Source organism: Crocodylus porosus, unplaced genomic scaffold, assembly GCF_001723895.1.
Source record: "Crocodylus porosus isolate Cpor-Errol unplaced genomic scaffold, CroPor_comp1, whole genome shotgun sequence".
Taxonomy (NCBI): domain Eukaryota; kingdom Metazoa; phylum Chordata; order Crocodylia; family Crocodylidae; genus Crocodylus; species Crocodylus porosus.
Window position 1 is genome coordinate 44,093,665 of NW_017728931.1, and position 12,048 is coordinate 44,105,712.

At 42.2% G+C, this 12,048-nt stretch overlaps 1 protein-coding gene across 1 annotated transcript in view; it reads right to left on the minus strand.

The window, feature by feature from the left end:
• The window catches only part of GNPTAB (N-acetylglucosamine-1-phosphate transferase alpha and beta subunits), an 80,743-nt gene that overhangs the window by 49,438 nt on the left and 19,257 nt on the right, over positions 1-12,048 (minus strand). The window contains exons 3-5 of the mRNA XM_019544739.1: positions 7,997-8,116; positions 6,510-6,551; positions 1,303-1,508 (exon numbers count right to left, since the gene is read on the minus strand). Coding sequence (XP_019400284.1) covers positions 1,303-1,508; positions 6,510-6,551; positions 7,997-8,116 — 368 coding nt within the window. The remainder of the gene's footprint in view (positions 1-1,302; positions 1,509-6,509; positions 6,552-7,996; positions 8,117-12,048) is intronic.

Here is a 12,048-nt window from a genome sequence, read left to right on the forward strand (position 1 = left end):
GGCTGGCAGAGTTCCAGCCTACAAGGGGCTGTTTGGGGCTGGGGGGGAGCAGGACACAGGGAGCAAGAGACATGATGTTCATGTGCGCACGCATACAGGCACATAACAGCCAGGCAGGGTGATGGAGAGCAGCTCCCGCAGCTCTCTCCAGGAGCACCTGCCTCTCCCCCCACCCCAGATTTCTGCACCCACAGGAGGGCACGGGGGTGTGTGTGCGTGCGCGTGTGCCATTTTAATCATGGGAAAACGTGGATTTTGGCATGCATAAACAACATAGGGGGCAGGAGCCAGAACCCAGGACTTCCTTCCTCATGATCGCAGGGAAACGCCCCCTCACTGGGCTACAGAACTAGACTCCCTCTTGCATGCCTGTCCATTTGGTGGCCCAGCTTCAAAAGAATGGGTACAGGCTGATGCCATCAACCTTCCCTATCCCAAAGCCTAGTAGTTATTGAAAGAGGGAGATGTGGTTCAAACCTCCTCAAGCTAAGTGGGGCCTAGAATCCAGATGTCTTACTTCCTGGGTGAGTGCCCTAACCCATAGTTACTGGACAGAAGGCAGGCAGCATGACTTTCACTGTCACCCTGACCCTTACTTTACATACTGAATTCAGTGTTTTTCCTCAAGCAGATATCTCCTGAGTGAGCTGAATCCCAGCATGATGGAGGCACATAAGGCTGCTCACTGAGAGAATGGGAATGCTATGGGTGGCACAGGGAAGCCTTCTTAGAAGCTGCCTACTGCCTAGTGCCTGAATGAGAGTAATACATTTTCAAGTCCCTGGTGCAGTTCAGGTGGACTCCTAAAACAAGAAGTTTACTTTTGGGGTTAGATAAGGCAAAGACATTCTTTGAGGCAGAATAGGGTTAAGACCTTAAATAGCATAAAGTACCATTTATTTACTGTATCACTAACTGTGGTATATGTATTCTCCAGACAGTCAAGGAGAAACAGTCCAGCTTTCAGAATGGAAATAATGCTGTAACAAAGGACTGATCCTTTAAGGGATCTACAGGCTCAACATAGGCTGTTTCTAATTTCAGTCAGGAATGGAGGTTGGAGAAGCAAGGAATCAATACATATGGTCAACTAGGGACAAACTGAACCAGTGTGAGTCTGATCACCAAAGAGACAGAGGTCACTCAGGCATGACTGTGTATGCACAGCTCTGTGCAGAGGCTTAAAGACCTAAGGGACAAGACACTGTATGGATTAAGGCACAAGGTCACCCTGTGACCCTAACTCCATGGAAAGACTGCTTGTCATTCTTGAAAATTGAAAAAAAACACATAGGTTCTTACCTTCCTTAGGAGTGTCAAAAACAATGACTGTCACATTGGTAGAAGGATTTTTTGGTTTTGCTATAAAAAATACAGAGTTAGCAGCTTGTAAATTAGGATGGACAGATGCAAGGTCTTTTAGAGTGATGTTGGCAGGCAGGGCAGGGTCCAGGACAAGCATTGGCACTTTAATGCAGCGCGTCAGTAAACACTCCAGGTGCTTCTCACTGGGGGGGAAAAAATAAAAATCAAGTGTAAATTTAATGCCAGTGAAAATTAACATCTGACAAACTCTGTGTTAGCAGGTTTTTGCTGAATGCTGACCATACTTTTGAAAAATCTAATTGACGTTGCAACTGCAAACAGTTTACTATTTCTATGTACACAGGAGGTCTTTTGCTACAAAGAAAAAAACCTGCGGCTACCACTTAAATCATTCACATTATTGATAATTTAATCTCTCTACCCATTGGCCCCAACTCATCCCTGCTTCTTTCTCCTTGCAAAATACTCCATATTTACTGAAGGACTTGAAGGGACTCTGTTTTGGCTCAGCTGAATGCTTAGGACAAGGTAGATTAAAAAAAATAATAGTTATTTTTGGAATCAGGTTCATTTAAAATCAGAATTATCTTATTTAAAATGTAATGTTTTTGATGTTTTCATTTAAATTATAATTAAAGCTTTTCCTAAAAATACACCAGCTTAAAATGAAATTTCAATTTAATACAGCAAAGCTATGGTATGCAGCTAGTATAATCTATTAAAATACTTTATTTAAATTATATTGAGTCAATGAGCCTCTACTAAAAACTCTGGAGTTAAAGGCTAGTTTTCTTTTGTGTAAAAATGAGGGGGAAGAGATCTAACTTTTGAGGTGACACAGTATTTCACATATTAGGGACCTGACCACACAAGAGATGCAGGGTTTACACTACTGGATACAAAGGAGCTGCAAAAAGTCATACCAGATGACCTGAATGACCTGACTCCAGCAGACACCATTAAGTGTACTTCTTGATCAGGATTATCCACGGAGCCCAACTGGATGATATCCAACTCCTGTTTTATTCTCTTTACCTAAGCTCTGATTACCTCAGCTCTCAAATTCTGAATATTTATGATTCTGCACCCATAATGAAGGCTTAATCTCCAGCTCACAGAAAAACAACCACCTACTCAATAACTACCAACCCTTGCTTCTGAATGATTCTGGGTATTTTGGTTAAACAGCCTTTTTTGGTCCTTTTGCATATGTACACCCAGATATGTAAAAATTAGCCTTTCAAATACTCTATCCATGTCTCTAACAGGAGGCTAAGGGTTACAACTGCAGAAATGATGGATTGTTAAGGGGACGGTTTTATTTTATTTTGCAAGGAAGGAGGTGTGATGGGTGAGGGGTGAGAAAGATCTTGTTTTGTGGTTAATTTGTTGTGTGGAAGAGGAAGAGAAGCTGAATAAGGAGCAGTGTATGTGACAAAAAGGAACAACACTGAGCTCAGGATAGCATAGGAAAGAAGAACATTCTGTGGAGTACACACTAGTCTTGATTTCATCACCTGGAAACTGGAGGGGAAAACAGCCATGGCTGCAGATGGCAAAAAAGGCCCTATTTGGGAATATTTTAAAAAAAATTCTTGTGCCACTGGGAAAAAGAGAAACACATGCCAAATGTAAACAGGGAAACAATGAGAAGCAAGGTCTGGTAGCCCAAATAAAGCAACATATTACTGTAGAGTCTCCCTTAGTCACCTTTGGTTCCCTCCCCCCAGGTTTTTCTCCCCCTCCCTTCCCTGCTCTATCTTTTTCCTTTTGTTTTCCTAATGTCCACGTATTTACATTCTCACTGACTTTCAGCTTTGTTCATTCTTTGTAGTCTCAGAACAGCAGAGGCCTCCTACGCTTGAAGAAGGGTGATTGCACCTAAAAGTTCGCAAAGAACCTTTTTTCACCTACACAGTTGGTCTAATAAAAGATACCACATCTACCCAAAAGACCTTGTCTGCCTATGTTCTTAGACCAACATGGTTACAACCAGAATCTCAGAAGGCAACAAACTTGGAAGATGGCGATGTGAACTTGTCTGGGCCATCTGGATCAACTGGTCAGGAAACTTACTATTTTTGAACCATTCTTATGGGATTGCCTACCATACACTGCAATGCTAATAAAAGATCAATTTATGACAATAACGTTGAGTGGATTACTTATGAATTTCAAAATGTTTGTGTTCAAAATCTAACATATGTACTAGTTTGTGGGAGTATTTGTCAATTACACATTTTAAATATTATCCCCACGCTCCTGAAATGAGTTTGCTCTGTGTAAGCAAATATACAAGCCCTCGGTAAAGATAATCTGTGCAGAATTAAATTTTAAAAGGAATTTATGAATTTAAGAAATATTTAAATTTTAATTTTTTAGTTCTTTTATATTGATAAATAACAGGGTCTAAGTAGAAGGGACCTTTATAATACATTGAATATTTTCCCTATAGAACCAGGTTTGGAAAAACTGTATCATTCAAACACTGGTTAAACATAATCTGCTGTAGGACAGGTCTTCCGTTTACAATCTCATTTTCTTCTTTAAGTAACGTACTGACTAATACTCAGTGTGAGTGACTTTTTAACCATTTTGTTTCAGGGTTCATTTAGGCATAAGAAATTATAAATGTCCACCATCCGGAACATCTGCAACTTCAGAATCATCTACTGGTACCACCAACAGTACTTCACTACACATCCCTCAGACACTGGTTTACCTGTCAAGAAGAGACTTTCTTCATTATCAAGTAAAACTATGGATGAGTTCATAATCAGGACCAGCAAAGGCCAGCAAAACAATATAGATGTAAAGACTGCTCTGTTCATTTACGCAATAAATTCTCTCTTTCATCTCATTCAGAACAAACATTTCACTGGCATGGTTCAATCATTATGACCAGGTTACACTTCACCAAGCAAAACAGATATTACCAGAAGGCTTCTGAATACAGGGTATGAGAAGAAAATTGAACAGTGTGCAAAAAATATTGAAAGTAAAAGTGTTAATTTGAGTCTTGATGGAAGATGCAGCATACACAATGATCTAGTAATATGACGGTGTGAAAACTAAAGATGGGATTGTCTCTCAGAAATACCCATACTGCAGAATATTTTAGAAAAGTAGCAGTAAAAGTTATAACACACTGTGAGATAATGCTTCAAAGGTACCAAAGATGAGAAGAAACTGAGAAGATAAAGCAAACCTGAAGCTTACAACAGGGATGCACTGCCCTTTTGATGCATCCTTTTAGGCAAATATTCAAGTACTCCAGGAATAAAGGAAAATGTTGCTGAACTTGCAAAATACTTTCAGAACAATCAGTTTGCTTCAGGTTCACTGCAGAGAGCTGGGGGATCCAAGCTAGTTCTCCCCAAAAATGTATAATGGAATTCAGTGGTTGAGTGCTTTGAGCAATTTAGTAAGAACTGGCCTATTCTGATGCCAATCTGTGAAGAAAATTGTGACAAAATTGATGGAAGTATCACAGCTACAGTCAACCTTGAACTGCACAGAAATGTAAAAGATATGCTGAATACACTAAAATTTAAATCATATTTCCACAGCCTTAGACAAACTACAGAAAGATTGCAGCTGTATTGTGACTGCTGCTGAAATTTGGAAAGAACCTCAAGAACCACTAAAAAAGAAATACCCAACAGCAAAGTTAAATACTAGGCAGTAAAGCAGCAGACGGATCAACCACTTATTCCACCTCATTTTCTTTCCAATATTGTTAAAATACAACACTCCAGGGTAGATGCCCAACTGCTGAAGAGAAAAATGCTGCTATGAAATGATCATCAAGTCATCAACAGGGATCTGGGTTTTCCATTTCCCACAGAAAAAAGAAGAAAACCATGGATTTCCTGGTGTTATCAAAGAAAATGCGGATCTTCTCTTTTAGCAGAGAACCCTGCAGATTTCCCTCTTTTGCAAAGAGTACTGCAGGCTGGCTGAGTTCCAGCCTGCAAGAGCTGTGTGCAAAAAGAGCGGGAAAGCCCCAACCCTGCCCAGAGGGGCAGGGGGAGGGGGAGGCAGAGGGGAAAGAGCGGAGCCTGCAGCTTTTAGTCATTTGCAAGGTCTAGGGTCAGGCTCGCTTTCCTCCTGGAGCCTGTGAACTGTAAGTAGGGCTTTCAGGGGGCTGAGGGATTGTGGGGCAGGGCTGGGGTGGAAGCTGGTTGGGGGCTGAGGAACCAGGGAGGTGTTGGGGAAATACGCAGAGCGCCTGGCCGGCACCTCTATGTGCAGCTTCCCTTAAGGGATGCTAGAGTAGCTTAGGTTTCATTTGTCCCTGGCTGGGCACTCCAGCCATGAGCAGCGAATGTGGAGCCAGCCAGGCACTCCAGCCATGAGCAGGAAGGTGTTGGGGAAATACACGGAGTGCCCAGCCGGTTCCACATCTCCCTGCTCATGGTCGGAGTGCCTGGCTGAGGGCAGGTGGAACTGAAGTAGCTTTAGCAGCTCTTAAGGAAAGCCACATGTGGAAGCATCAGCCGGGAGTGGGGAGATATGGAGCCAGCCAGGCACTCAGTGTTTTTCAATCTAAGGGGGCAAAAGAGACCTGTGCCCCAGATCTGTATGGGGGGCAGGCTGTGGGCTTGAGCTCCTTTTTAAGAGAGGACATTCTTAGTAAGGTAAGCTCAGGCCAGGACTGAAACTTTCACATAAGCATATTATAAAGCAGTTAGAACAAAATCTCACACATCCCTGCTACACTTAAATCTGATTTTTGTCTGGCTGCAGAAAGGGATTATTGTGGTAGTCTTTTCACGGGCCCTGAGATTTACAATCAAGTGTGACATAGAAACTGCAACATTTTGAATGCAAAGCATGTATAGTTGCCTACAGAGCTGCCACATCTACATGATACCAGGCATGTAAGCAATAATTTCAAAGAATCTGAAATATTTTGTGCGTGACAATAGACAAGTAGCTTCTAAACTTCATCAATTTTTACAATTTTAAAGTGAACCCATTTTCCATGAGATTCCCATTATCTTTGTTCAATATAAAGGTCTTCTTTTTTAACTTTTTTGAAAAGATACAAATGTCAAATATGAACAGGTCACAGCAGACCAATGTAGTCCCATCATCTAAATTTGGTTCCAACCAAAGACCCAACTCATCTCTTACTTATTTTGACTTAAACATTCAGGGCCAAAAAAAAAAGAAGTTACCTTTTTTTAGTTGGTTCCGTTGCATTCTTTCCAAGGATTTCTCTGCAGAAAAATAAAGTGACAACTTTAAATTTATCTTAAGTCAGAAATAAAGAGTTTGGGTTGAATGCTGATATCGTTATTTCTGGCTATGGAAAGTTTTCCATAATAAAACACACCACTGTCATTATTCCAGCACATGTGAAAGAGAAGTTATTTCCTTATTTGGATCTTTATAAATAAGGACATGAAAAGGACAATGATGAAAGGACTTCACCTCAAACTTTGTTACACGTTTCCTATACTAGCTTCAATAAAGCACACAATTTACGTGTGGAAATAGTTACACCTTTACATAACAGAATTACCTTCGTAATATGTTAATGTTCATTAGCATTTGTAAAAATAAATTATTGAGAAGCACAGATTAATAACTAACTTGTTAGAACAGATATTGTATCTATACATTGAAAGAAGTGCGTGCGTGGAAAAACTAAACAAACTGATTAGCATTAGTCAATACTTAACTGCTTGAAGTAGCATTGAGAAATGAATTTTAAAAAGAGAACCATGTACGGGAACAAGGAAATAAAGCCAACAAATAAACACACACACAAATAACAATAACAATAATACATAAAAATGAAAAAATGTCAACCTGATTTCCCTTTTCAATTCAACTGAAAACTACCAATCTAGCTGCTTCTAAAGTTAGACTATCAACTCATCTTTTGCAGGCTTTTAAAAAAAATCTATCATGGTATTAAATAAGCAAACAAGGTTATTCTGTGTTTGAAAAGCGGAACATGTGACAAAGCCAAGAGGGATACTCATCAAGAACTGGATCAATTGTTCCAAAACATCATCCAAATCACTTGAGGCAGCATGGGTTTGCTAAACAACATGTCACCTAGAGAGTTAAGTCTCTGCTTGGTGATTTTGCAGCACAGTCAAGCTAAAACAGGTAAATTCAGAACAAGTTAACACTTGAAACACACCAAACTGAATTTTGCAAACTCATCTAAATTCAGGATCAAGTTCAATGAGTGGTTTCTTTTTCCTCCCAGTTTTAGCTTTTCTGATCATTAAAATGTAACTTTAAAAAGAGAAAACTCAAAGTAACACAGATTTTAATAAAAGATTTTACCAAGTCAAGGTTAAATAGAGAAATGTGTTAACTTATTTATTAGATTTGTATGCCACCCTTCCCCATAAAAGGCCCAGGGAACCACAGATAAAAAAAACACAAGATAAAATATTAAAATAAGGTCGGTATAACAAAATAAACTCACTGGCATTAGTCAATACTTCATTACTGGAAGTAGCATTGAGAAATTAATTTTAAAATAAGGACACTTATGGGAACAAGGAACTGAAACTAACAAATAATCTTTGACTCATGCAGAACAACATGGGGAAAAGGGAAATAAAGGGACAGTATCCTCTTATCATTACTGCAGCCAACTTAAAGAAAAAAAAGGAATTCTGCTTCCACTTAAGATTCTTACCTCATTATTTTTTGTTCTTCTTCCATCTGTTCCCTGACTTGTTGCAATTCTTTGATCAGCTCAATATCTGTGCCATTCACCCAGGTGTATACCACATCAATTGGCATGGGCAAACACAGCCTACATAAAGCAAATGAAAGCTACATAACCTGTTTAGGATTATTTCTACAGTGTTTGAAAGTAGCACAGATTAAACTGTGCCAAAGAAAGCCATCTGCTGGGCATAGGTTATATATTCATTATAAATAGGAGTCTACCAAATTCAAGAAGGCTGGCTGATTATGAGAGCAGAACCTAGCGCTGGCTGCCATTTTCATGGGATAAGTGCAGTGGGCCTCACCATGTCCCTGACTGACCCTAGCTATCTCACCCCTCCTTGGAGATTGCCACATGGTCTAAAACCATGGCTTAATTAGCCTATTGCCACTTCAGTAGATACATAGTTATAAACCAGAGGAAAAAAAATGCTGCACCTTAATTATCTCCTAATTATACACTAAGCCACCAGCAGCAGGGGGAAAATGTCCCACCTCCTGAAGTTCCTTCAAACTGAAAACTTCTAAAACCAGGACAATTCAAGACTACTTTCTTAAATTAAAGATTATGTTAAAATACCACTGAGGGAACACACAAACTATCCTACTATAGAGGATGTTAAACTACACCTTGTAAACCCAACTGCCTGAATGTCTATTTCCATTTTTTATTCTGGATGGTTCATTTGTTTCCATCATGTGTGAGAACTGTGGAAGCATCACTCAGAAAAAGGAGATTTTCAGGAAACCACAAGTTTCCCATTCTTCCTTGCATTAAAGCCAGTCAGTTTTACAGTGTGTCCCCAAGTGTGAAGGGGGAATCATGCTGTAAACAAGTATATTCAAAACCAGGCATATATTATATACCAATATCTCTTCTATCTCCTGTCAAGCAAGAAGACATCAGGCACTTCCCACCCCCTCCCCATTTCACTGCCCCCCAAAAAGACAATAGCACTGGCCTAAGGCTGGACAACTAATATGTAGTATTTGATGAAGAAATGGAGACCTAGCAAATCTTAACATGAGACAATTACTCAACTTTAAGACTGTCCGTGTTGTAAGGGCTTATCAGAACTGTTCAATAAAGTTCTGTTCTGCATTTGGAAAGAAGCAGAATGATGTACTAAATCTAGTAATATGCAAGCATAAAGAACCCAACTTTTGTATTATATATTCTCAAATAAAAGATGACCCTGAATACAAGACAAACCCTAATAGTTGGACTCTATACAAGGATAAATGCATATATTTATTATAATTTTCCAGGTTTTAAGCCTAATTATTGAAAGTCTGTCCTGAATTTGTCCCCTTCTCACTGCTACAGTAAATCTGGGGGAAGGGAGGGGTAGACCCTGGGCCTCTGCCCCCCCACCAGCTTCATCACCCTGCAGCCCCGCCCCCCACCATACTTACTGTCAGACCCTGGTCTCCCCGAGCATATCGAAGTGAGAAGCAAATTTGGAAACAATGACCTTGAAACAAGCATAGCTATCCATCTGCATATAGCACCCATAGATTTAGTTCATCCAGAACTGGTGGAATTTACCTTTTTTAAACTGCTGCAAGTTTTAGCATAGGTACTGTATAAGCACACTTTTAAGCAGCACTTTGGCATCTGCTTATATACATTACAAACTAGGCATGATATTAGTCCAAAGCCAAAAGGCTCATGATTTACCATACAGCCTACTGGGCTGGGCCCCGGAAGAGTCAACAGCATTTCAAGCCATGGTGGTTCCACATCTCAACACTGCTCAGTATTTGTGTGTACTCCAGATACCTCCCCCTGAAAAGGATCCATGTGCTAATCAGCAACACAATTCCTACAACCTGGTCATAAATCCTGTGATCCTCCAAAAATTTATAGGCAAATGAGGCATAGGGCAACATGGTCTGGCTTCATCTTACGAAGAGCAGGGCCACCATAATCATAGAATCTTAGAATCATAAAAAGATTAGGGCTAGAAGGGACCTCGGGAGATCATTTAGTCCAACTCCCTTCTCAAACAGGGCTATCCCCAACTACAGCAATCCAGCTAGGGCTTTGCCAAGCTGGGCCTTCAAAACTTCTAAGGATGGAGATTCCACCACCTCTCTGGATAAGCTGTTCCAATACCGCCCTAGAGAGAAAGTCTGTCCTAATATCCAACTTAAACCTCCCTTCCTGCAACTTGAGACCATTGCTCCTTGTTCCGTAATCTGTCACTACTGAGAACAGCCTAGCTCCATCCCCTCTGGAACCACCATTTAGGTAGTTGAAGGCTGTTATCAAATCTCCCCTCAGCCTTCTCTTCTGCAGACTAAATAAACCCAGTTCCCTCAGCTTCTCTGCAAAAGTAACATGCCCCAACCCCCAAACCATTTTGTACACTCTCCGCTGGACTCTTTCCAACTTGTCCTCATCCTCCTTTCTGTAGTGGGGGGGCGCAAAACTGGGCACAGTACTCCAGATATGGCCTCACCAGTACAGAACAGAGTGGAATAATTACTTCTCTTAAACTGCCAGCAGATCATATGCTGCAAGTTTTAACATAGGTACTCTATAAACACAGTTTTAAGCTCCAAGTTTTAGCATAGGTACTCTATAAACACAGTTTTAAGCAGCACTTTGGCACCTACTTATATATAGTACAAACTATAGATCATATGTGACAGACTGAGAGGGGGCCCACAGAAGGATTCTGGGTTAACTGTTTGGGGTCCCGCTGGAGGATGTCTGCCAGGCATTTAAGGCTGGTGAAGAAACAGGAATCATTGGAAATGGGGAAAGAAAGGCACAGCTCACCTGTGGGAGAGAAGAGGAAGCCAAATTCTATGCCATATCATGGCCCACCATGACCTTAAAAAGAGTTGGTACTGAGGGAGACTGGGCACATCGACCCTCCACCTCCTTCTCCCAAAGCACATGTAACAGTACCCCATGCCAACTGCAGTCCCTGCCCTTCAACCCTAGCCTGGAGGCAGCTGACTGAGCCAGTCCAGCGCTGCGTGGTCCCTGTGCACTTTAATTAGTAGGGGTGCACCAATAGAGATTTTGGGGGCCGATACCAATAGCCAAATTTTAAGGAGGCACACCAGCCAATATTGATCCGATTTCTGATACAGCTGCATCCAGCTGGTAAGTCCGGTGTGATGGAAGTGGAGGGGGGAGGAGAGGGAAGGGACGTTGTGGGGGCAGATCAATATCCCTCGCAGTGAGGGAGGGAGTGGGGCAGGGACAGGGACTGGGGCAGGGTGCAGGATGAAGCTGCAGCTCAGCTAGGTGCTGCGGGGGGAGCATAGCATGGAGGAGCACAGTGGGGGGGCAGGGAAGCACATAGGCAGCGAAAAGCACACCCCACTGCATGGAGAGCTGTGTGCAGGTGGTAAGTCTGTTGTGGTAGAGGGGGGCCAGAGAGGGAAGTGGCATGGGGTAGGGGCAGATCAATCCCCCTCATAGTGAGGGAGGGAGTGGGGCAAGCGCTGCCTAGCAGCGGTGGGACAGGGGATGAGGCTGTGGTTCGTCTGACAGGTGCAGGGGGCGGGCAGTTCCTGCCGCTGTGCACACCCCAGAAGGGCATGGGGGGGGGAGGTGTCCCTAGATCTGCGTGAAGCAGGGTGGGGTGGACTGCAGCTGTGGGCTGGGGCCAGGGCAGCACTGGGGTCATCCCGGTGTGTATGTGTGTTTGGGGGGGGGTGGAGGTTGGGCCAGGGCTGCGCTCGGGGCAGGAGGTGGCGGTACTGGGAGGGGAAGCTATGGCAAATTTTGGGGTGGCTGCAGTGTCCCCCGCCCATAGCCTCCCTCTCAAATTGCTTTTGGCATGTCCTTCATTTTTAATAATACTATGAACATGGACTGATTACCAACAAGGATAGATTTTCATAGATTTCATAGACATTTGGGCTGGAAGGGACCTCAGAAGATCATCGAGTCCAGCCCTCCCCGCCCAAAGGGCAGGAAGTCAGCTGGGGTCATAGGATCCCAGCAAGATAAGCATCCAATTTGCTCCTGAAGGTGTTCAATGTAGGTGCCTG